Genomic DNA, 25,941 nt, shown 5'->3' with positions numbered 1-25,941 from the left:
TGCCCTGTGCAATGTTATTCCACTTTATTCTGCTGCACTGAGGCAATGAGCAGAGAGTTAAGTGACATAAACCAATCCTGAAATCCTTTCTGATTCATGGGGAGCCCAGTTGTGTCGTAACTGAGATGGTCACAATGCAAAGCATCACTCCATTTTCACAAGGCTTCAAAACCTGCTTCACTATAGCATGCACACTTTTTATACATTCTTACAAAACTCATCAGTTTACATATTGGTTAGAAGAGACAAACAAAGTGCTTATTTGGAATAGGCAGTTGCAGGTTGCTCTTATTTATCCTTCTTTCTTTCTTGGTTTCTATGTCAACGACCTTGGTAGAAAATTCTTTCAGGGGTAAACATGGATCCTCTTATCAAACTTCTCTCTGGCTCTCAGAAGTTGCTGTAAAACCTCTTCCACACAGTTGGTGCTTGGGGAGTGCTGAAGAGGAGAGCAGGCAGAATGAAGATGTGAATAACAACTGCACAGATCCCATTTTGTTTCACATGGGCCATCTTTATACAACAATTTTTAACTTGTGCTGTTTTCATGCAAGAGTGGAGACAGGATGTCTCCAGACAGCCCAGACAGCCCCTCAGTCTGAGCTGTGGCAGCAATTCCTATACATTCCTACTAAATATAAATGGGGGGATGTTTCCTTTTGATGCCTTTGTTTGTCTAATAGCAGTCACATCCCCAGCCTCTGGGTCAGTAGCAGAACATTCTCACTGGCCAGTTCCACCTAATTATTGTTCATTTTTGGTGAAGAAAAGAATAAACATCCCTGTGTGATTCTGCTTAACTGATGTGCCTGGTTATTAATAGCCAGTTTTGGTCCCCCTTCTAGCCTATGTGCCACAGAATAGATTTCCCTTCTGTCTCCAGCATCAAGCTGTCTGGGAAGAAACTGTTCTGTGAAAACACTGGACAAAAAGCTTATTGAACAACCCTTCCTTTTGAACAGAAGACTGATCTCTCTTTTTATTTTTAGCCTATTAACAACAAATGTTGCTTTATTGCCTCACTTTTCATAGATGAAGACATGTTTTCAATTCGGACAGAGATCCCTACCCAGAAAGATTCACCACATGGTTCTGCACGGCCACTTGGTCCTTTTACTCTGCCTTGCTCTACACAACCTCAGTGAGTTCTCACTGGAAGTAGGTTTTATCCATGCTCCAGATTGCCTTTGCAGCAAGTCCCAGCTTCTAAAACCCCAGAAAACTTCTAAACTTCTAAAACTTCTCCAGTGCCCGGGCATCAGCTCCAAACTCTGACCATTCTGCCGCATGGATCTTGTGCTGGAATCAGGTGATGCTCTGTGGAGGAGAGAGGGGCTTTTGTCCTCCCAGTGGCCAGCTGAGATGTCCTGGCTGCAGGGAGGAGGGTGTGGATGCCAGGCTGCTGCTGGAGATGGGCTTTTGTCCCTCTGGTATTTGAGCAGCAGTGCCCAGGCTAAGGGACATCACAACATCCCGGGTCAGCTCTCCACACGTGACTCCCCCTGCAATTGTGAAGGCATTCAACCCTTCTCTGGCAATGGCTTTGGGGAGTGTGAGGTTTGTGTCAGTGTCTATTCAGTGCCAGTGCTGTTCTCTGTAAAGCTTTCAAATACTCTATTTCCACTTCTGGAAGGGAGAAGAGCTTTCTGTCTTACCCACTAATGCCAGCAAAATCCCTGTTCCCATTCCCAAGGATTTTAGTCCTGTGTTACAGGGAGGACAAGGCACATTATCTGCTTTTGCATACAATTTATTATCAACATTTCTTCCTGCTTCAGCTCTGCTTCTGATGACAGGCTCAAAATAACAAAGGAAAAGAGTAGCAAGTGCAGGAATAATGTGCTGAACTGTTGGTGTCTTTCTTAAGCTGCACCAGGAGCATGTAGAACCTGTGTGTGATGTTCTGGGGCTCCCAGCAGAGGCCAGTCCTGCAAAGATTATCCTGGGAATAAACATATGCATTAAAATGGGATCACAATGTAAGAGAATAGACCTCGGAGGGCCACTGCTTCAGAATGAGGAAATCTCCACAGCCATGAGCTTGGAGCAGACTCAGGACCATCAGCTATGACATTTCTGTAGAAATTTCCATGTGTGGACCCCACCAGACTGCAGCAGTGCCCTGCCTGGTTTAATGCAAACAGTAGAATTAATCATACAGATAACTGTGAGAGTGCAGCTTAAATTCCACTGGGGATCAGTAAAGTCCAGTCACTGAAGAAGAACTTTACAACACCCTGCAGTGTAATCAACTCTGCTGATTTAAATATAAGTCCTCTGAAGGGAATTTAAATCTCTGAATCTTATTGAACCAGCTTATGTCCTTTCAAGAAGAAGGAAGATTCGTACCACTACTTTTTCTACTCATAAAATGCCTCTTGCCCTTTCACATTTTGGAATATTTCATTTTCAGCACCTATAATTCCACAAGGTACCTTCACGTTGTGTAAAACACACAGATACTTTGCAGTGCATGACCTGTGGTATAGAAGCTGCCTTCTCCCATCAAATATTTCCTGTAGGCAGGAAAATACTTTTTAAAAGGAAATAAGACAATCTGGAATTCTTTCCTGCTCTTTGTCCCAGGAAAGCACAATATGAGACCTGATGGTAAGACAAGGTCCACAAAAGAATAAATATTTTCAAAGGAATCCAAGACAAGGTCCACAAAAGAATAACTCTTTTCAAAGGAATCCTGTGTTAATAGAACCTGGCACATCAGTCTCTGCATTCACACGTTCCTGTGTGAGGAAATCATGACTGTCACTTTCAGAGACACATCCTGTTCTTTCTGGTGGTGGGAGATTGAGGTCTTGCTCAGATCTGCTGACATGTGAGGATTGTCTTTGTTGCCCTGCTTGTGGCTGTCACAGCACATCAGCTTCATTACCAGCTGAGGTAAGATTTGTTTTATGAGCCTGACAAGAAATGTTGAAGTGTCTGAGGTGCTTGGGACAATTCATCTGAGAAAGAGGGTGAGTTCCTTGCACAGGGAAAATGCTTGTCTGCTGGGAAGAGCTACAGCTGAAGGGAGAGCAGATGTACAGAAGAATTCCATCACAAATGATTGCACCATGTCATTTTTCCTTAATAACCTTGGCCTGGCATGGCCAGGTGAGGGATGCAGCTGCCAAGCTGACATTTCCCTCAGGAAATGCTCTGTCCCTCACCTGGTTCCCCCGCTCCCTTCACTTGCAAAATCTTTGATAATTAAATCACTGTGAAGGCAAATGATCTGTTGGTATAATTCCTTTGATAATTCAGCCTAAGCCCCACATTTCTCTTTGCACAAACGAAATTAGCTCTGCTCACAAAAGATCTGCTCCTGGGCTGCCTGCTCACTCACACAATCCCTTTCCTAATTAGATGGCTGATACAGCAAAGCATGGCTTTCTTCCCAGCACAGGGAAACCAAAAAGGTGCTTTTCACGGGAGAGGTCCTGGAGACCCCGATGTAAAGGAGAGGGAGAGATTAATTTCTGATTTATTGCTCTTTTTCTCCCATCACACAGCTATGCTTCCTTTTCTTTAGTGTGTGTTTCTAAGAACTGAATGAAGTTTTTATAAATCCCTATTTGGAGAAGAGGAGCAGCAGCCAGGTTTGGCCTGGAGAGCACAGACCTTTTGACAAATACCTTTTTGAAGAAGAGCAGCAGCCAGGTTTGGCCTGGAGAGCACAGCCTTTCCCCTTGTAGCTGGAAGAGCTGCTTTGGAAGAGCCAGCAGACACTTTTTTCCCCTTTGCATCCCAGTCCAACTGCTCCAGAGGGAAGCAGCACCTGCAGGGAGGGTTCCACTTGAAACAAACCCCATGGACATGCTTTCTGTTGTTGCTGTCCATGGATGGGCATCAGAAATCCATCGGAAATCAGAGAGGTGTAATGGTCCTTGGCTCTACACCCTTCCCCCAGGGCAGGTGGTATCAAACTGCATTCTCCAGCCATGAATCTCCAAACCTCTCTGAGACTGCAGAGATAAAAGCAATCCTCTCTGTAATTAATATGTTTGATAGGTAATGGACAACCAGTTAAAACGCAGGAGATGCAAGTCATGGCACAAGTGGCTGAGGATGGCAGTGAGAGAGGGGGGGAGAGCAGCAGCCAAGCAGGGAATGGGCTGGGATAGGAACTGCTTGTAGCTCACAGTGCAGGCTCATGGGCACTCCAGAAGAAAGGGGCAACTGAAAATCAACACCTCAAAAGCTGTAGCTGACATAAAAGGGTCCTGCTGCAGCATCAGCACTGCCAGAACCTTACAGCATGGGCAACCAGCACCCACCTGGGGCTGACAAACAGCCCAAGGATGAGCTGTTGTCCCAGCCTCACTGCTCAGATTTTACAGCAGCTTCAGAAGCAGCTGTCATGCTTTGTCCCTGACCAACAAAACCAGATGAACCCTGATCTGATCCAGCTTCCAGTTCGTGGCTGGCTAAATCAGTGTTAGCTGCAGGCCTCTGGTGATACATTTCCTCTTAGAATCAGCCCAAATGAGCACATTTTAATTTGGGAGGAAAGGCAGATCTCTTTGTTGGGTTTAACCTAAAACTCCAGCTTGCCTATCATTTACAGGGAAGGCTTTGTTGTCCCGTGCTTCCAGAGCAAGGGCCCCCAGCTCAGCAGCACAGCACTGCTGCCTCAGCTCTCTGCAGGCATGACCCTCACGTGTGGCTTCAACACTGGAACAATTTTCTTCAGGGAGCCTGAGGGAATCAGGAAGGAGAAATGGGGGAAGCATCCATTACAAGCCTTGACTTCTGAAGAAGAGAGTTATAAAAACAGGAGTTCATACTACAGAGAGTACCACAGGCTGGCTGATATCCTCACACCAACTGAAGGCAAACCCAGCTTTCCTGGCTTCTCTATTCAGATTTTGCCTGTAACCCATTAAAACACAAAGGGCTTAGACTTTAGGAGCCCATAATGACTGAAGAGAGGAATAAACACATTGTACAGCAGGGTACCACAAAGCTTACATACTTTTGAAGTGTTAGAATTTCTCTACCACACCCTACCAGTATCAGCAAACACTAGGAAAAGAACAAGGAAATCATCCCTTTGATTTAAAGTACTCTGAACGGCCAGATCTGGCCTTTGTTTAAGAATCATTGAAGTTGGAAAAGACTTTCATATTCATCAAGTCCAACCTTTAACTGAATACCACCATAGTACAGGATTTTTAACCTGAAAAGGAAAAAAGTGTTTTGGGCTGTGCAAAAGGCCTGGCTTCACTTGAGTGCTTTTTGTGCTGTAGTATCAGAATAAGGCAAGGGAAATCTGTGTGATGACTTGTGCCAAAGATGCCAGGCAGTTCTATAGAACTCCCTTAGCAAGTGAGGCAATCTTTGTTGCTGCAAGCATGGCAGAGAACAGTGTGTTGTGATGTCCCTGCTGTCATTTTGGTGTTCACATCTGCTATTTTCACTGCAGAGGGATTTCCTGACTCAGTGCAGTGAGGTTAAGAACTTCCCTGAATGACTGGTTCTCTCATTTTTTCCCCTCTAATGTTGCTCTCAGGTTAACTCTCCTTTCCCTGTCTTCATGTGAGCAAACAGACTGAAAATATTTCCTACAGCTTCCAACTGTGCTTGCTCTTAGTGAAACATCAATTCCAGGCTCTTTAAGAGCAGCTCTCCCTCAGCTTGCTCCTTCCCTTGCTCTCCCTTCTCTCCAGGCTGTGCATGTGCTCCCTGCTCCAAGTCACCCTGCTCCGAGCCTCGCGGGCACCCGAGCGACGCTGGCACGGGGCCACCTCACACTCCAGATGGCTGCCACTTGCTGCTTCTGCCAGGGGCTCAGGCGACCAGCTCGTTATTCCAGACACAAATCCAACTCTCCTCACGTCAGGGAATGGTCACAGGAGGAGGAGGTGCTGCCTGCTTCCCTCCTGAAGGACGTGTTCACCGCTACTGAAGACATCTTTGTTTAGCATCATCTGAATCTGCTCCAGGCCTTCCCTGGCTGAGGCATGGAGCAGGCTGCTGCTAACAAAGGTGTAGTAGCACCTCTCCTTCTTGCAGCTGCTGTTCTGGTGACAACTGTCACTTTGGGGCTGGTTATTCTTGGTTTTATCCACCCCGTGGTTTGTGTTTTTTTTTTCCAGCTGGTGTGGCGAACATAAAAGAACCAAAAGCTCTTTTGCCAGCTGGTGTGATGCAACCTCTCCCAGCTTCTGAGCAGCTGGCTGGTGCTTTTTTGGAAGGGGACTGCTCCACTCACATTGTGTTCTTTGTCTCGGTGCTCTAGAAATGTGGATTTAGGGCTTTAGGTCTTGTATGTTGTGATTTTGCTTATGGAACCCATTGTACCCTCTGGAGACCTCACAGCACCAGAGATTCTGCAGTAGGGCAGCCAAACCAATGAATACTTTTTCTCCTGCTGTGGCTGAAACCAGTATGGGCTGGCCACAGCAAAAAAGTTATCCTGGAGTGTAGGCACACAGTTTGTGTCACTGGGATGGGGCTGTGTGTGGCACACAGTTTGTGTCACTGGGATGGGGCTGTGTGTGGCACACAGTTTGTGTCACTGGGATGGGGCTGTGTGTGGCACACAGTTTGTGTCACTGGCACTGGGGCTGTGTGTGGCACAGTTTGTGTCACTGGGATGGGGCTGTGTGTGGCACAGTTTGGGTCACTGGGATGGGGCTGTGTGTGGCACAGTTTGGGTCACTGGGATGGGGCTGTGTGTGGCACAGTTTGTGTCACTGGGATGGGGCTGTTTGTGGCACAGTTTGGGTCACTGGGATGGGGCTGTGTGTGGCACACAGTCTGTGTCACTGGGATGGGGCTGTGTGTGGCACACAGTTTGTGTCACTGGGATGGGGCTGTGTGTGGCACAGTTTGTGTCACTGGGATGGGGCTGTGTGTGGCACAGTTTGTGTCACTGGGATGGGGCTGTGTGTGGCACAGTTTGGGTCACTGGGATGGGGCTGTGTGTGGCACACAGTCTGTGTCACTGGGATGGGGCTGTGTGTGGCACAGTTTGGGTCACTGGGATGGGGCTGTGTGTGGCACAGTTTGTGTCACTGGGATGGGGCTGTGTGTGGCACAGTTTGGGTCACTGGGATGGGGCTGTGGCCCAGCCTCATCCCCAGTGGGCACAGCTGTGAGGAGCAGGTGAGCAGCATTGGCAGCAATGAGCCATGGAGTGCCCAGGGGCACTGAGCAACCACCAAAGGGAGCAGAGGGCACACAGAGCCGTGCATGAACATGAGGGTATAAAAGGCTGGGCTGAAGAACAAGAAGGGTGGGTGCTTGCAGCCTTCTGTGGTTTGGGGTTGCTCTGTGTGTTGTGGCTCTCTTGACTGTGACATATGCTGCAGCACTGGAACCGGTTCTTATTGATGGGAAAGTAAATGGGGGCATGTGGAAAGGTCAGTGCATGGGCATGTGTGTGCAGAGAGTCTAGAAAATGGTGCCACTTTCTGGGATGCCCACATCCAGCTGGACTGTGGCTAAACTGGAGAGAGGAGTTCAGGTGGGGAGTAGCCAAGTTGAAAGTGTGATGAGTGATTGCTTCATATTAGCAAGTATAATTTGGGTTTGAGCTCTCCATTCCTTTGGGGCAAAGGGATGCACAAAGATGTTTGGGAAATGCAAGACAGAGAACAATTATTATGCAAAGGAGGGGCTCAGAGAGCCCCCAAAGGATCATAAGATAAAGCTGAGCTCTACCTCCTCTGTAACTTGAAGTTAGTTTTGGGAAGCCAGAATTAGGAAAAGCCCAAGAGATTGTGTATGCTCGTCCTGGGACTTCTCCAGCTCCTGTCACTGTGGCAGAAACACAGAAATGCCACCTACCACATCCCACAGCTGTGAGCTGTGCCCACCCTGCCACAGCTATGCTCCAACACCCAACACCTGACCCAACACGACCCCTGCTCTGCAACAAATCCAATGTGTGCAGTGACACAGCTGCCATCCACAGCCTTCTAAATCCTGCAGTGGATTAGAAATGTATTTATAGGAGCTGAGATGAATATTAATAAGTAGTTCCTCCCTGAAATCTAAATGTCTCCTAAAATCACCAGCTTTTCAGCCAATATAAATTAGCATAAAACTACTGCTAATCTCTGTCCTGGGTGAGGGGTTGGAAAGCAGCCCTGCAGCACAGCAACTCAGAGTCTAATTAAAAGCACCAGCTCAATCAGTAGTTCAGTGGATGGGACCTCCTGTCTATTAATTAGCTGGATGTTGCTGTAATCTCATCCCTCACCAGACAGATCACTCATATCCCCTTTAATGACTCCAAGTGGTCACTACAAGTCCTTCTAGATGTGTTTGCCACAGCAGTTCCTTTGTCCTGTGGAGGGATAGTCAATAGTTGGTCTCTTCTCAAGAAAACTCACATTGGTGAAGATATGCCTGGGTTTGGGGTTTGTTCAAGTGCTGGGAAGCCTGAGCAGTCTTCCCCATTTCATATCTAAATTCTCCACTTTGTAGATGTAGAAGCACATGTTTAAGAACAGTCTGGACTCTAATCTGAGCAGATCTCTCTCATGTAGGCACAGTCACCAGACAGGCACCTCGAGCCAGCTCTTTCTCAGCACAGAGCTGAGCCATTGACAGAAACATGAGGGAAAAGCATGTGGGCTGTGGCTTGTCTGAATTCCTGCTCTAGTTTCAGTCCTTGGGGTCCTGCTGTGTCCCTGGGCACCCTGGTCCTGTGGCTGTGGTGAGAATTGCTCCTTCAAAACAGGCAGCACAGCACATCTGCAGGGAACATCAGACCTGCCCCCTGACAGCCTCTGAAAGTCCAGGAGGACTCAGTTTAAAGCACTACTGAAAATGTTTCTGCATCTAAACCCTAATCAGAAGTTGTTGGAGGAAGAGGGAAATATGAACAGTAATTCACTGCATAAAGTAGGAGCTTGTGGGAATCCAGGACTTCCCTCTGGCTGCCCTGGCTGTCTCGAGACCCTGGCAGGGGGCTCAGAGACCTTGGCACAAAGTCAAAAACACCTGTGGCTTTGATTTTAGCCCGTGGAAAAAGCTGCCAGCTTTGTGTGAGGAATTACAGCCACAAGGGTTTGAGTGGTGTGGTAGGTGAATTAACACAGGGTGAAAAAATAGAATTTTAGGGTTTTAAAAGAAGGGGTTCAAGGGGACAAGATGGAGAGATCTGGGTGTGTCCTGACCTCCTTCTCCCTCTCCTTGCCCTCCATGTCTTGGTGTGATGGTGACACTTTTCTTTTGGTTTAAGGTACAGACACACTGTCCAACATCAATGACAGATATTGGCACGTTATTGTAAACATAGCACACACAGTTTTTAGGGGGGAGTCTGCTGCAGACTGACCTGCTAGACAGACCACAGCTCCTTGGGAAAGCGTGTTATAGATAAGAGAAAATGAACGACCTTGAGAAGCCAACCCTACGCATTCCAACTTCTTCTTTGGCTGCGCGGGCTGGGAAGCGAGGACTTCTGCATTCTCGATCACCAGAGCCCCGAGAGGAGCTCTTCTAGAGCTGGCTGAAATGAATTCCTGGGCATGGGGATGTGAGAAGATGGGCTGAGTGCAGATGGATTTATGCTGCCTGAAATGCCAGTGTGTGAGTTCAGCGCTGTGCTTTGGACAGCACTGCTCAAAGGAAACCACCTGCATCCAGCCTGCAGGGTGGGAGTGGAGAGGTACAGTGGCACTGCTAAATCACAGTGATCAGTGAGCACACGGCAGTGGGGTGAACTTCCATGTGCTAGCACTGAGAGGTCAGCAGCAATTCCATGGGATGAGTTAAGGGCTATTGAAATGGGTAAGAATTCCATGGAATGAGTTAAATACCCATTGTTGAAATGGGTGTTTTGGGGAGTACCATGAAAGTGTCTCTACTGCAGAGTGGCTGGCTAGAGTCTAAAACACCCAGGTGTTCTCTTCAGCCTCTGAGCTCCTTCAGAGGTTTGGCTGCAGTGGCACAGTGTGGAGTCTTTGCTTCTTTTCTGCCAGGGTCACGGTTAAATGCCCAATGTGAGATGCCATTTCTCATTGGGACTCAGACATTTATTGGTTCTTATCTATGTCACAGTCTCACCAACCCTGACTTCTGCAGCACTTCACTCTGACAAACTGAAAATGGAGCCCCATCTCTCTACATGGCCTTTTAAGGATAAACTGTCCAATTAAGAAATGACACCTGAATTATTTTTACTTTTAACCCAATAACCATCCACCTGTGCCTGCAGTGCAGACTTGTTTATCCAATTACACAAAACCACCCAAACCCATGGAGAAGAAGGTGGAGAAGAAGGAACAGCCTCCACCCAAAAAACCTCCACCTTGCTTTATATATATATCACTATATTCTAAACCCTTAAACCACCATGCGATATCACACACTTCTATTCCAGCTCCACACCCACAATCCCAGTTCTACCATTCCATTTTGGAAGCTTCTCCACGGCCTCAGGTCGAATGCAGTGTTCTCTTGGGGGTCAGTGCCTGCCAGCACAGAAAGTCGGAAATTCTCAGCAGCCAGGGTTCCAGCAGCACAGAACTTGCCCCTCTGAGGCAGGGAGGGCAGCTGGTCCCTGGGGCTGTGGCAGCCCGTGGCTGTGGCAGCTGCTGGCACCGCAAACCCTTCCTGGGTTGCCATCTGCTGGCACCGCACTTAACTGCTGCCGGCCGGGGCCGCAGAGGGGACACTACAAAACGGGACAAAAGCTAAAGTCTCCTGGAACTCCTTTCATTCAAGTGTCTTCGCTTGCTCTGACCCCGTAAGGCGCATTAGAGCTGTTTCAATGCAATATTGACTAAGCTAAAACTCCATCTATGGAGGTTTTCCCCCCAGAAATAGCTCAAATTATAAACTGGTATAGCCTAAGGAAGGGCTATTCTGCTTCTGATCCTGTCAGGCAGTAACCATTCAGAATTATTTGAGAGAAGCTGTACAGGGGGAGAAAGATGTCATGAAAGGCTCGTGGGTGGAGATAAGACCAGAGAGATCACTCAGCAATTACTGTCACGGGCAAAACAGATTCGTCTTGGGGAAATTAATTATTACAAATCAAATCAGAGCAGGGCAGCGAGAAATAAAAGCAAATAATGAAACACCTTCTTCCCGGGCCCAGCTTCTCTCCTCCCCTCACATACTCTCGCTCTTCTCTGGTGTTGTGCAGTTTTTGTTTTTTTTTTCACATTTTTAAATGCATTATCCCGGGGCCGCTGCTGCCGGCACTGGTGGTGGCGGTGTCTGCCTGTCACCCCCGTGTCCTTGGTCCCGTGTGCAGGGTCCCGGCCGCGCTGTGGTGAGCAGCAGCGATGCCAGCCCGAGCTGGGGTGGCTGTCCCCTGTCCCGCTGCTCGGTGTCACCGCAGGGTGGCACCGCTGTCGCCTCGCACGGGAGGTGGCACCGCAGGTCCCGCCGGGGGACGAGCCCGGCGCGGACGCTGCTCCGAGGGCACAGGGCTGTGGCAGGCACATTTCTCTCTCTCTCTTAGGATTTTTCATAAAGCTACACAGAGAGAAGTGAAAGAGAAAACAGTTTCTATTTCTGCTCCTTGCTTTTCCCGTGTGGAATGCGTTTGGAGAATTGTTTACCTGGGGTGATTGTTTGATTGGATTCTGGTGAGGATTGTTTGAGCCTGATGGCCAGTCAGCTCCACCTGTGTCTGGACTCTCGAGGGAGGGTCACGAGTTGTAAGTTAGTTAGATATGGTAGCTAGAAAAGCAGGTATGTAGTTTTAATATCTTCCTTTATATAGTATATTAATGTATTATAGCATAGTTATAATAAAGAAATCATTCAGCCTTCTGAACTAAGTCAGACATCATCGTTCTTCCCATTGGGTTTGCCGACATCTGCAACACAGGGCAGGCCCTTTTGGGCACGGAACTCACAAGAACTGGTGCCTCACAAATATTTCCTGTCCTTTCTTCCGTGCTCACAGGGACACAGCGGCCGCTGATGTCACTCTGTCTGTGAGTGGGATGAGTTAAAGGCTCATTGAAATGAGTTTTTTGGGGAGTACCACAAAGGTGTCTCTGCTGCAGAGTGGTTGGTTAGAGGCTCAAACACCCAGGTGTTCTCTTTAGCAGGGATGTGTGACATAATTAGGGTAATTATAATTACCATATATAATTATTTTATTAATAATTATAAAAATATAGTAATTAGCACTGCAGAGAGCACAACCAGACCTCCCTGCAGGAGGCCTGGAATGGATGTCCTGCCCCACAGTGAAGTGAGGGAAAAGTGCCATGAGGAAGCAAATGAAAGCATCTCTGCTGGAGATGGCTGGGCCTAAAAGTGAGACAAGCCCTGCCTTTCACAGCTCTCTGCCAGGTTATGGCCACAGCCTGAGCCCACAAACTGGAGATTTGGGCTGGTCAGCAGAGCTGAGGCTGCAGGGCGAGCACAGTGCAACCAGTCATGGCCATGGCCAGGGCCGTTCATGCTGGGTGGGCCTGCAGTTGAGCTGGGTTTGGGCTATCTGGGCAGAGTGCTCCCTGTGCTTTCAGGGCTCAGAAACGTAAGGATCAAATGGAAAATATTTGTTGGGTTGCCTAGAGAGTGGAAGTCACCTCATCCAACAGGCAGTTTGGGTTTCTAATTGGAAACAGAATAATATTTCGGCTCAGAGCAGCAGAGCACTTCATGGATACAAAGAACAAAACAATGGCCTGTCAGTGCTGGTGGCTCACCCTGTTTCTGCAGTGGGGCTGCAGTCAGCTGAGCTGCCTTCCTCTGGAAGTCAGAGCAAAGCAGGAGCTGGGCAAAAGCAGCGGCTGTAGCAATTATATAATAACACACCATTATCCCACGGCACAAAGGTGGGATGGGCACATTCTGCTGGGATTTAATGTACACACAGCACTGGGAACTGAGGCCAGCTGCTGCAGGAGAGCCTTGCCTTTGCAGTTTGGCTGCTCCAATGAAAGAGATGACTGTGGTTACAGCCCACAGGGCCCTGGGTAAGGTCAGGCTGCTGCTGATACCATTTTCTGGCAGCTAGCCAGGATTGAAACTCATCTTTATCTTTTTTTTTTTCACTACCACAGCATTTCATCAGTTGATTTTCTGGCTTGAGCCACTTGCCCTGTGCATCCCATGTAGAGACAGTGCTCAGACTCACACTGAGTGAATTTACACACTGCACAGTCAGTGGTTCTAGGACTTGTTTCCCTGGAGTTTGGGGCCACAGGAAACAGCCATATTTCCTTGTGATTCCTTGCAAGTAGCTGCTCTTTGGCTCCAGCTCTGTGGTGACTGATAACTCTCAGAATGGATTTTAACTGGAAACCTGCTTTTTTTTTTTTTTTTTTTTTTTTTTTTTTTTTTTTTTTTTTTTTTTTTTAGTGCCTGAGCAGCAGCTGTCCTTGCTCAATGTGAATGTTTACATAGCTGATGTTGGGTAACCTTAGGAGAGCTTGTGGAATCAGAAATGTGCTTGACAGCACCTTCAGACAAGAGCAGGAATTTCTTCTTGACCTGGCTCTTCATCCAAACTTTGTCATACCAGTCCTGATGTTCTGATATGGTTCTCATTCCCCTGTTCAGTTATTCTGTGGTTCACAAAGTTTTCCAGGCTGGGAATTTCATCAAATAATCTGTGAGCAGTGTGTGCCCCTCTGGGAGGGTTTCCTAATGAACAGAACCTGCCTAACCTGAAGATAAAATAGCATCAGAACCATCTCTGTGGAGTTTCTGGTGTTGGCTTCTTGTCCAGCAGCTCCTACAATCATCTCCTACTCCCCTGCAATGTTAGAAAGGACTTTTCCAGCAAGCTGCAGATGTTCACAAGGTAAAAGGGTACTACTTCTTTTCCTACAAAGGTGAGTGCCAAAGTCATTGTCTCCCTGCTGGATGATGCTTCTCTCCACTGATCTGTGCAGGGACATTAATGATGCTCAGTGCTTATCTCTTGATGGTCTCGCTGTAGACAGGGAGAACTTCTGCCTGAAGCCACCTCTCACCTCTCAGCACAGCTCTGGTGTGTGTGGAGGGAGCAGGGGAAGAGCTGCAGAAGTTCAGCTCGGAGTTTCAGTACTTGAAATAAAGCTTTTCAGAAGGCAGAGTGTCCCACAACGTTTCCATACCGTAACCTTTGCTTTAAAGATTAAAACCACACAGGGATCCATCTATGCAGGCCTTCAGGAGGTGTTTTAGAAATCCCTGGGTGCCTCAGTAGCTGTTTGACTCAGGGCTTTGCATGTCAGGATGTGTTTGGAACCTGCTTCCTCCCTGTGCTCAGGGGTGCCTTGTAAACAACAGGGTATTGCCGGCTGCTGTGTGCCAGACCCAGGAATTACGGGAGGAGAAAACCAGACTGGGTTCCGTTTGAGGCAGAGCTTGCAGTGCTGGCTCTCCTTGCTGGGGAAAGGGGGCTGAAGATGCTGACCTTGTACTTGCAGTGTTTAATTGTTCCTCCATCCTGTCAGACTGAGATTCTGTGTCTCTCTGGCGTGAGGGACCCCAGTTCATTGATGTTTAAACAATGGCCTTTCAGTGTGCTCCTAATTTGCATGAGACTTGGGGCAGATAAGCTTTTCTTTTGATGTAGCTAAATGAGTTTTCTCATTGCTGTATCTACCTCTAAATGCCAGTACAGATGCAAAGCACCGATTATCAATAGTTTATTGTAGGTACATGATACGTGTGCCTGAGGAACAATAGCAAAATAGCTGGGGAATATTTGCTGCCGTGAAAAAAAATCACCATTCATTAGTGCTGTCTGTGTTTTTAGGATAAAACAGATTGGAACCATCTTCTGAAAAGAGTAAAACAGGCACAAAAGCTTTCTCTACCCGCTCTCCTACCTCTTCATTCCTTCCCCACTACCCTACTCCTAGGACACTAATCCAGCTAATCCTGCAGCCCCTGCTGGGCTTGGTCTGGGATGACATTTACCGAGTGCACTGAGTGGACGTCTCATGGAAAACAACTTCTGAAACGGTCTGTTGTTGGGATTTCTATGCTTTTAAGATGAGGTGTTCAGGTATCTTTTACAAATGCTTCCCCAGTGTCACCTGACTTCGCTGTCACTGCCTTCGGAGTGACAGAAAGGATCTGGGTTTGAAAGGAAACATCTTGCACTTCCAACTTGAATGTGACATGATTCCCCGTGATGGTTTTGATGGGATTTTCCTTTCTATCACTTAGATTTCCACCAGGCAAGTCCTTCAAGCCAGGGTTACACTCAGCAGGCATTTTGAGAGAGGCTGGCAATCAGGTGTTCAGTTACAATTACTGTATAAAATGAAATTATCTAGAAGTTATTAAATTCTTGGTCACAAGTCTCCTAACTACTATGATGCAGCCCATGGACAACCTTGGAAAAAGGAGAATTTGGATGTTTTGCTGTTCCATTTGTCATGACCTTGGCTGGGGCTCACAGACCATGTATCATCCATAATTTGGTCAGCACTAATGTACTGACAAGCTCAGAGGGGTTCTGCACATCCCCCGGGTACAGGCAGTGCATGAGGCAGGCATAGCCACGGATTTCTGCAAGATTTGCACTTTGATTTTAAGGCAAAACGCTGCCACTGAGCTGCCACCAGAATCTGGCTCGTGGAACTGGCTGGCTCTGGGCAGAGTTCACCCAAAATACACAGGGGGTGTGCTGGGGTGGGGTGCTTCACTTCCTGCTGTCAGGGAATTTCTTTCCAGCTGGGAAAGATTTATTAATTGTAGTGGTTTGTTGCAGAAGGGAGGGGATTGAGCCAGAAGAGATCTAGTGCTGAAGGTATTTTTCTTTCGGATGACTGTTGTGGAGTTTAATGCTTTGTTGTATCTGGATGTGTTTGGAATACCTTGAGTTTATTGAGCTGCACAGTTTCCAGATACTCAGCACAGCAAATGGCCTTTTCCCTTTCAGCCTGCTTCCTGATGGTCCCTCAGGGGATGCAAAGGCTCCCAGATTTCAGAAATACTCAAAGCTAAAGTCACCTGCTGAGATTGAGGGCATCTGCCACGGGTGTGGGGCTGCCATGCCCTGACTCAGCACAGCCTGTGGGGTGTGGAGGAGTGGCAGGTCCCACCCAGGGGACGCTGCTGCTGTGGGCACTCCTGAGCAGTCCCACACCGAGGTGGCCTCAGAGCCCAGCTGCTTCTTCCACCCTCTCCTCCTTCCTCACACTGAAAACTTTGTCCCTGCTCCTCCCTGGAGGCTCCAGTGGTTGAAGGGTTCAGTCCTTCAGCCTCAAGATCTGAGCAGCCCCTGCAGATGTTTCCAAGGCTTGCAGAGGGGGAGCTGCTCTGGAGGTGACCCTCCACCCTTCTCTCCCCAGTGGCTGGGCCGACTTTGGCTCTCCAGCTTTGGTATTTAAAAGACTTTCAGATGTGTGTGGTCCCGATAAAAATAAATCTCCAAAGGAAACAAATGTTATGTGGTGAAAGTCTGCCAAGTCCCCATTGCTCATTAGCTCGTAGTATTCTGTAGGAGGAACTTAACTCCATAGCCTAATACAGGATAACTCTTTGATGAACTCTCAGCTCTTTTGACGATTCAAATTTAAAGGACGTTGCTCTATAGGGTCGAGATTGAGCCATTGACTTGATGGGATTTCAGCTGTAAGTGCCTTGACACACTTGTCAGACCCCTGAAAGAACAACTTGTCGTTTCAGAGAGTTTTGGTGTTTAAGTTACATCAAGCAGAGCTTTGACAGCAGTGATCAGGGATGACAATTTCCAAATTGTCCAGAACCACAGACATTAAAATAACAAATGTAACTAAACACGTGCTTCTAAATAGACTGACTTGGAGATGTTGATCCAAGACTTCCTTCTAACCCAGTGATCCCTTGGTTTTTCTGTGATTCTGTGGCACAGCCAGACCTTGGCTGCTTATCACCCTAACTTTTATCCTCTTCAGACAATGTGCTGTGCTACCAGAGGCAATTTTTATAGAAGTCAGGAAGTTGCATAGCGAAGCAACAGGGCATTGACATAGAGTATTTGAGACTGCAGCTCCTAGTGATGCTAGGAACTGGATTTGCTAGGTGTATGTGAAGAAGTTAGCACACAGCATTCACACAACCCCTGTCACCTGCAGTCTGTCCCTTTGCAAAGTGTCACAGTTGCTCAGCAATGTCAACAAACATGTATTTATACGGATTTAGTTACACAGGCAAAAGTCTAAATATTACCTTCCTGGAGGAAAGATGATTCACCTGATTTAAATTAGATAATTTAATCTGAAAAACTAAATTTATCTTTCCTTTGCAGCTAGATGATGGGAAGTGGAATGTTCTTTCCAATTCTCAATCCATCACGCTGCCTAAAATTGTTTAGATTATGATGTCTCAGAGGGTGAGTCTCTTCTGATGTAAATATGTTTTGACTGGCATTAACTCCTTAAGGCCAGGGAAGAAGCTCTGAAGAAAAAATGAAGTCAGAAGCAGGCCCTTGCTTTCCTCGAGAAACTGCTGCTTATTTCTGTGCTGCTGTCTGTGGTCTGAGGTGATTCTGTTCTCACTTGGAGAGAAGCAAATATGGTGTGATTTCACTGAGGACATGTGAAATCAGTCTGGCTCCAGGGCTCTTCACCTCTGACAGTGCTCTGGCTTGTGAGATCCTCCTGATCTTGTGGCAAGATTAAAGGAGGACACACTGGAGGTGTTTTGGGCACTGTTTAGGAGGAACTCGAGGTTTTACCCAAGATGAACATGACCATGATTTGCTGTAGAAACCTTATCCTTCAGCCAGGGACAAATTCCAGTTGTCTTGTTGGAGTAATTCTGTTAAAATGCTTCGCAAAGGAGGTGCCTGTGCTTCAAAAAGCTTCTGCCCCTGTCCTGAGCAGCCGTGTCCATGCAGACACGCTCCTCTCACAGCAGCTATGGGCTGGGATGCAGAAAGAAGAGCCACTTGTTAATGATGCTTGACACCCTTTGCTGTCCTCAAACTTCCCATACAAGTCAAATGTGGGAGACTGACACATTGTGGTACAATTCCACCTGAGTCTACATCATCCTGCCTGGTTACTTTGGTGCAGTACCTGGATCCTGAGCCATCATCCCAAAAATCTTCCTCTTCTCTGTCAAAGCTGTTGTGCCACTGAAGGCTGAATGAAGACTCTCCTTTTCTCTATTCTTGCTGCTGCTGTACTTGGCACATGCTGAATGATTTATATTTTTGGCAAATTTTTAAAGCACGGGCAGATTTATATTTACAGAAGTGTTGTGTTAGAGGAAAGAATTGTTAATTCTGGACAGATTAAGCTCCTGGTGATGAACAGCCAGGAATTATCTAATTAAGAAAATAGGACCAAATGGGAAGGACAAGGTTTGAAGTCCCACATAACCCCTTGCAACTGCATCCAGAGACCCACTGAAATACACCCTGGAGAGGACAGACCCTGTTCTTCCTCTCCAGGGCTAATTCCTGAGGGAGGAGAGCAGCTCTGTCTCCTCTGCAGTGATCTGACCACGCACACAAGGGAGCAGCCAAAAGCTCCAGCAGAGGATGCGTGGGAGCCTTTGAATAAAAGGCTGGTTTCAGGGAATAAGAAACTTTTTACAAATGTCATGTGTGAAAGTTGCTGGCAAACAGAGACGAACTCTCAGTGGGTTTGTGTCAGCGTTGCCTGGACTATCATGCACAGGGCAGACAAAGCTGGAATAAATACTAACTCCTTCTGTGTAAATGTGATACTGCTGTGATGTGCCAAAATGACTACATCTGATGTTTTCACTCGAAACAGACGCAGTGTTGTTAGGAAAGATTTCTTTCTACAGATGGGAAAACTCTCCCATTTCCAAATCCCGTTCTTTTCTAACGTAAAGATGAGGCCAGCACCAGTGGGGTTAGGAGCAGGGTTAGTGGTGCTGCAGCATAGAAATCTCCACCCAGAAAGCAGGTGAAAGATTTTGCTGTCAAAGTGAAAGAGCTCAGTACAATTTTTTAACAGCTGGCTCCTCCTGTAATGGAATCAGAAAATAAACTTCTCTTACTGTGGGATATGAGCCACGCTGGATCTGCTGGGTTTAGCTTGTGCTGGATGACTCCATCCCAAAGCCCCTGGGGATTTGAATTCAGCGCTCTGGCTTTGGCTTGTGTCCAATGTTAACAGAGAAAAAGTATTCAGGGGCACCTCATGCAGAACCACCAAGTGAATTCTCCCTTTCTGCTTGCCCAGTGTAAACCACAGACGCTGTGTAAAACCAGCACAGGAGCAGGACTGTGCCCAGTTCCACTGGTCAGAGGTTTTCTCAGTTGCCTTCCTAACGCACAGGAGTCTTGTGCCAGCTCTGTGCCACACTGTGGGACTGTGACTGTGACCCCCCTGTACTGCTAATCCTGTAGGACTGGGGCAATTGTCCTGTGTTTTTTCCTAATTTTGTATTTTTCAGTTGGGCCAGATGATTTCTTGGTACAACGGGATTCAAGGGGAAATTTGCATCCTTCCAAACACCACCCCCAAACTTGCCCCTCTAACCTCTTATTTACTGATTTGTTGACCTATCCAGAGCTGGAATCAGCACCCTGTTTTCCCCTCAAACACAGCCTGTGAGCAGACAGCTGATGGTGAGAGTGAAAATCACTGAGGCAAAGTTACCGTGAAGGGATGGAACAAGGCACTAGGACCTAGGAGGCGTCTCATCCACCCTGGCAGGAATTTCTTGCTTGGAGCTCAGACAACAAAGGCAGAGTGAGCCTGGTTTTCTTTCTCTGAGCATCTCCACCCTGCACGCTGAAAACCGGTGAGTAGAGCTTTCCTGAGTGACTTGCATGCAGAAAAGTAACAGGAGGAATCTTTTCTTGGTGCCTTACAGCATCTGCAGTTCATTTTAAAATCAAAACTCCTGCATCCTCTGATTCATTCCCGAAGTTGCTTGGATGTTTCATTGTTCAGTGCATGACACCAGACTGAATCTACCCCAGCTGGCATCGTGGGGGGAACGTTCCCATCTTGGGGTTTCTGTGTGGAATGCCTGCATTGTCATCTGCCTCACTGCAGCCTGGGGAAAATGATTTTTTTCTTGCATGGGTCACGCTGACATTGTAAAATACAGGGAAGGAGCTTCATTCTGGCGAGTGTAAAGGGCGGGGATGAGATAGCAACAGCTTTTCCTGGATTTATACCTGGCTGCCAAGTGCTGTCAATCCCCTTTCAGTCCTGTGTTAACATGAGAACCACATACATGAGGTGCATGTGCCTGGTGGAGCCGGGGGAGTGGAAGGGTCTCTATTGCAGGGTTGGGGGGTTCCTTCTCCTTTTGTGTTGGGGTTTGGTGCAGGAGAAAGGTTGTTCTCGAGCATAAACTAGAGACAGTGCAAAATTCCTGCTCGCTGGGTGTCATCTCCAGCCTCGGCTTTTCTGTGCTGGAAGCCCCCGTGCTCAGAACAATGAAAGGTGAGGAGCAGGGGCGGCGTGTCCCTGGGGCACGGGCACGTCCAGCTATTAAATCACTTAGGGCTGGAAGCGGGGGGTGGAAATAGCCCCTTTATTTTCTCCTCCTCATTAAACGGGAGCAAAAATGCGATTCAGAGGAGGCTCGGGCTGAAAAGAGCTTACCGAAGCTGCGTTTCAATGACAGATTTCTCTTTGCAGTCATTTCTTCTTAGAGATGTAGGCTGGTCCTGGGAATTGATTGATGGGCTAGGAGGGGGCTGCGGATAGGGGGAAGGGTGGGCTGGATCTCATTGCTAACCCTTATTGAACAGGCTGTCACAAAGAAACTGCTTATTCCCCTGTGACCATTCTTTCATAAATGCCAGTTTATTCTAATGTTAAACATTCAGATGCTCTGGGTCCTTCCGTGATTCGACAGATTGAAGGGCTGACTTACTGGGATCTCCTTGTTTTCTGTTGCCAAAGGAAACCTCACAGGGCTCAGAGGTTTAATTCATTGCCAACTGGTGTTTGGATGAGTTTTTTGGGGGCTGAGTTGTGATTGCCATGTATCCCTTTGGCCCCAAGTCCCAATTTGCTGCACTTTGAAAACGCCCAGGTGCAGGAGCAGGCAGCTCTCTAGAAACGTGTTCCCTGCCCCCAGTAGCTGGATCCCTTTCAGAATGCGAGGACCCCTCCTACTCTCAGTCCCCAGAATCGATACAAATCTGGGTCAGGGGAGGGGGCGCTTCCCAAATGCATCTGTCCTGCTCCAGACACAGCCTTAGTGTCGTTTTGCTCTCCGGATTGTGGCTCTGCCGGGCTCTAACCCGTCCCTTTGCCCTCCTTCTCTCCCCATCTCCTTCCTGCCCAGCTTCAGATCTTTAGGGTTCACCAAACTATGGAACTTGATTTTGGACACTTTGACGAAAGAGACAAGGCGTCCAGAAACATGCGAGGCACACGGATGAACGGCTTGCCCAGCCCCACTCACAGTGCTCACTGTAGCTTCTACAGAACCCGGACCTTACAGGCGCTGAGTAACGAGAAGAAAGCCAAGAAGGTGCGTTTCTATCGCAACGGGGACCGCTACTTCAAGGGGATTGTATACGCCGTGTCCTCCGACCGCTTCCGAAGTTTTGATGCCCTCCTGGCGGACCTGACCCGGTCCCTGTCCGACAACATTAACCTGCCTCAGGGAGTGCGCTACATTTACACCATCGATGGCTCGCGGAAGATCGGCAGCATGGACGAGCTGGAGGAAGGTAACGAGCATCGCCCGCGGTGCAGTGAGGAGGCGGGGTGGGGAGGGGGCTGCGCCACTCGGGGCTGCCCGCAAGGTCGCGTTTCCCCGGCTCTGGGGGCTGCTGAGCCCCGCTGTGCCCTGCCGGGCGGGTGGCGGTGCGGGTGCCGCCCCCGCCGTGTCCCCAGCGCGGTGCAGATGTGCGGCCGGAGGGGTGTGTCCAGCTCGTGTCCGTGTGTCCGGCTCCTGGCCGTGTCCGTGCCTCGGGGGCTGCCTCAGGGTGTCCCCAGAGCTGTCCGGGCTGGGCTGAGCCCGGCTGGGTTTCCCAGTGGGGATAAATGGAAAGGGAAGAGGGGCTGAGGCATTCGTGTAGCGAGTGTGTGAGGGGGGTGGGACGGGTTTGTGCGCTCTGTGTATGAATTTTGGGGTATGGTGCACACGATGTGTGTGCAGAGGGGTGTGGTCAGGGCCGGGCGGGCACCTGGGCGTGTGGAGAGGGGTGTTGGGGTGCGATGGGTGCTGGGAGGGTCTGTTTGGGGAGCGTGTGCAGGGATGTGTTGGGAATTCACACAGCCTGGTTAGAGAGGGGATTTAATGAGCAAGGCTTGTGGATAGAGAAGGGCGTTTTGCACAGGTTGCGCTTGGTGAAATTGGGGGTTTATGCGTGCGTCTGTGTGGAGGATGGCGTGGGGAGGGTTAATCACAGGGAGCTGTGGGGTTTCTTTTGCGCTGGGGTTTGTGCTCGGGAGGTGTGGAGGCGTGCTGGGCTGACTGTGGGGGGTCTGGGGGGTCTGGCAGAGCGGTGTGTGCGGAGAGGGCGCGGGGAGTTCATGCGCACGAAGGCGGTTCGTGCAGGGGCTGTGTGGAAGGCAGCGCCTCGGTGGCTTTGGGGAGCGGTCGCTGCGGTGGCTCTGGGGCAGTGCGGGGAGCACCCCCGGCCTGGGGTCTGGGGGTGCTCGGGCAGGGCCGAGCGTGACACAGAGCGTGACACAGCGGGACACAGAGCGTGTCCCCGTGTCCCGAGGGAGTGTGGCTGCGCCCGCTCCTCTGTGTCACTGCGGGCTGAGGGATGAGCCGAAAATCAGTGCTGCTGGGAAGGGGTGCCCCGGGGGGAGCTTTGCTCCCGTGGAGCTCAGCTGCCAGCCGAGCCCGAGCTTTGGGCTCTCCCCCTGCTTGCCGCCTTTGCCGGCAGTGTCAGCGCAGCCCCTGGCATGGAATTGCTGGGATGGCCAGTCCTGCCTCCTTGCCCGAGGCAGGACCGCGGGCCAGCTCGGCTGGCAGCAGAGCCAGAGTGGGGTGTAAAAAGGGCACCCACAGCCGCGCTGCTTTTCTCTTCCCCGAGCAATTCATTCTTTGTTCGGACCTGGAATGTCCTGTTGCAGGAGGGGAGGTGCTCTTCCCTTTTCCTTGGTGTTTTTCTCCAAGCAGACCTCCTGGCCAGTTTGGTAACTACCAAAAATCCACGAGGCTTTTGCCTTTAGTGAAAGACAATGGGTGTGAGTACGTGAGGCATGAACTGCAGGGGCAGCCTCGGCTGCGAGTCATTGTGTGACCTTGACTAAAGCAGCTCTCCCTAGAATTCTTTCTCTGTCAGGCAGGATACTCATCTCCTCAAAATACTTCGCGGGGACAAGGACGTGGAATAAATCTTGGTTTCCATAGAGGAGCTTTCCTGGGAAGAAATTGCTGCCTTTCAGAGCTGTGATGCTTCCTGGTGGAGTTATTCTCAGCCCAATTACAGCTGTCGAATGGAGGTGTGGCCTCCCTTAATTTTAGAGATTCTGCCATGTTTCATTCTGGTCTCTTAATATGGCCACAGCCTTTCTCTAATGGCAGCTCTCAGTCCTGCTTGTCCTAGGTCTTAAGCAAATCTTCAGAAATAAATCCAGGAGAAAATGCAGTTCTTTATTCTCTTTTTACACTCTTCCTCCTGTTACACTCTTCCTGCTTTTGTCAGTGAAGTTAAGAAAGCTTTACTTATTACACCTGCTTTAAATGGGTTTTGCTGCAGGTAAGGAGGTTCCTAGTTCATGAAAATACATTTTGCTGGTTGAGGTACAGACAGGAGATGCTGGCATTTGGGTTCTGGCTTTGTTCTGACAAAATGGCATCTGGAAACAGCACCGAAGAAGAGGCACTAAAACCAGAATGGGATTGTCTGTGAGGCTGTGTCCTCAGCAGAGCATCATCTAGGAAAATAATACCTGAGCAGAGTGAAGACAAAGGAATCCATTTTTTGACCATGCCAGAGTAGGTCTGCACGCTGCTATTGATCCCATATTTCTAGGGGTGACCTACGCTTCTGTTATAGAAAAGCAATTTACAACACCGTGGTTATAACCAGCCCTTGTGGTGAACTCTGCCCTTAGCTTGGCTGTTTGCATAGCTGTGTGCAAGGTACCTGCATGAAACCCAGAATTTGCTGTGACACACGGGAGCAGTGCACACACAACCAGGACATGTCTCTTATAAATTTGCTTTCTGCTTGGAGACTGAGGGTAACCAAACCAGTGCTTGTTGCTATAATGGGGCTAATTTATCATTGTAATTTCCAATAAACAAGTAGAACCTAGGAAAAGTCATCAAAGAGGCTCATCTCAGTGGTTAGATGGCAAAAACTTGTGAATTACTGACAATATTTCACATCATGGTCTAAGTGCTTGATTACTTCTGACTGAAAAATGTACTTATATAGTGTAGCCTCAGTGCAGTTCTGGAGGGTAGAGAATGATATTGCACAGCACCAATATCCTAGAGACAGACATTTCAGGTGAACAAAAACCACATGGTGTGCTGCTAATTAACTGGGGCTTGGAATTGCCCTTTTGTTCTCCAGACCCAGAGTTCTTCCTGGCACTCAAGGCCACTCCCATAATGAGAACAAGTGAAGTTTTTCATACTCTTTTTTTCACATTCCTTACGTCTGTTGGGCTGAGCCTCTTGGTCCTTTCCTGCACTGCACCCTAACATCTCACATTTTGGAAGCCCTCAGAGCTCTGTCACACAGGTGCCTTTTGCTGCCAGCTGAGTTCTCCCTCACTGGTCACAGGTTGCTTTTTCCATTCTTCTCCAGGGAGCTGTCTCCTTCTCTCAAAATCCACCCACCTGATCATTTTTTCTTCCCTTTTTCAGTCCTAGCAGCCATCACCTTCCACCACTGTAGTCATTGTCTCAATCCTGACTTCCTATTTTCAGCATTCAGCTTTAATATGAATAAATAATATTAATAATAATAATAAGCTTTAATATAAATAAATAATGCACCTGCTGATGTTGCTTAGGACTGCATTCCTCCTTAATCTCTGTGCTGGTTAAGTGCAGGGCAGCATCCTGCTCCAGCTCATCCTTCCACTTGTGTTCCACTGCCTTGGCTGGGTCAGGAGTGGATGTTGGCCCAAGGTGCTGCGATTCATTGTGGCAGATGAATATTTTGGAAAAGAGCACCAGGTGGGCTTTATTCCCCTTCATATACAATTGGTTCCAGTGACCAGGGCTTTGGGAAGTTGATTTATGTAGCTGCATTTACTGGTGAGTCACTTGAAACTGATCATTCTGTGCCTTGTGCTGTGATAAAACTTGCATCTGAAAGATGCTAAAATAATCATGTGCCATCCTTTTCAGCCTTTCTCATGATGATGGTAGAGCAGCTCGCATTGCATCCAAGTTTCAGCTAAAATTTAGTTCTGGACATGTGGTTTGGTCCTTGGTTAATTTTGAGCCTCTTCTCGTAGACTTGATGTGATGAGAAGTTGTCCCACCTGAGCTCTGATTATTTTTTGTCCTTGAATGGAGGCCTGGGTAGAGGTGGAAGCTGATGTTGTGCATTGACTTCAGCAGCAATGGCTTAAGAAATGCTGCTCTTGGCCACTTGTTCCAGTCCCCATCGTCCCATAAATGAGTTCTTTGTGGGACAAAAGGGTTTTTTTAGCCCTCTCCATAATATAGCTGCTTTCCCATATTCAGCTTCTTGACATAATGAAATGGAGAGTGAGGCACAACCTGGGAGTGAAGGCAAGGCACATCCAAAGGTGGATTTTATCCCCTGTCCTGGGCTGCTTGTTTGAAATTTGCCCTTGTTTCAAATCAAACTCTAGAAAAAGCTGAGTAGGATCCGTTTTGCTCGGTGTGGTTTCACTGCAAATGTTCTTGGGCCGTGTGAGATATTCCACAAAGCGATTCCAAGCTTTTTGTATCCTGTCATGCCCTTGGGAATATTTTCCAAAATCTTGTCCAGGAGTAGTTAAAGTAATCATGGGAGGGGCTCCACCCTGGAACTGTGCAGAGTCTGGTGTGTGCTGGGACTGAGGGGTTTATAGGAAACATCCTGGAATCTCCACCCAGTGTGTGTGTTCCAGTTTGCCTGGAAAAGTGAAGTTCCTGTAGTTTCATACTGAAACCTTGGTAACCTGTGGAATTGTTTTCTCTGGGTGT

At 48.3% G+C, this 25,941-nt stretch overlaps 1 protein-coding gene across 4 annotated transcripts in view; it reads left to right on the top strand.

Moving 5' to 3' along the window:
• Positions 1-21,165: 21,165 nt before the first annotated feature.
• The window catches only part of DCX (doublecortin), a 63,358-nt gene continuing 58,582 nt past the window's right edge, over positions 21,166-25,941 (top strand). For 3 of the 4 annotated variants that reach the window (XM_053989911.1, XM_053989909.1, XM_053989910.1), the window contains exon 1: positions 21,169-21,532. In XM_053989911.1, coding sequence (XP_053845886.1) covers positions 21,169-21,532 — 364 coding nt within the window. Of the gene's footprint in view, positions 21,533-25,941 lie in introns of all 4 variants that reach the window. The other variant, XM_053989912.1, reaches the window with a different exon arrangement.

The sequence above is a fragment of the Vidua macroura genome, chromosome 14, assembly GCF_024509145.1.
Source record: "Vidua macroura isolate BioBank_ID:100142 chromosome 14, ASM2450914v1, whole genome shotgun sequence".
Classification (NCBI taxonomy): domain Eukaryota; kingdom Metazoa; phylum Chordata; class Aves; order Passeriformes; family Viduidae; genus Vidua; species Vidua macroura.
This window is presented reverse-complemented; position numbering and strand designations above follow the sequence as displayed.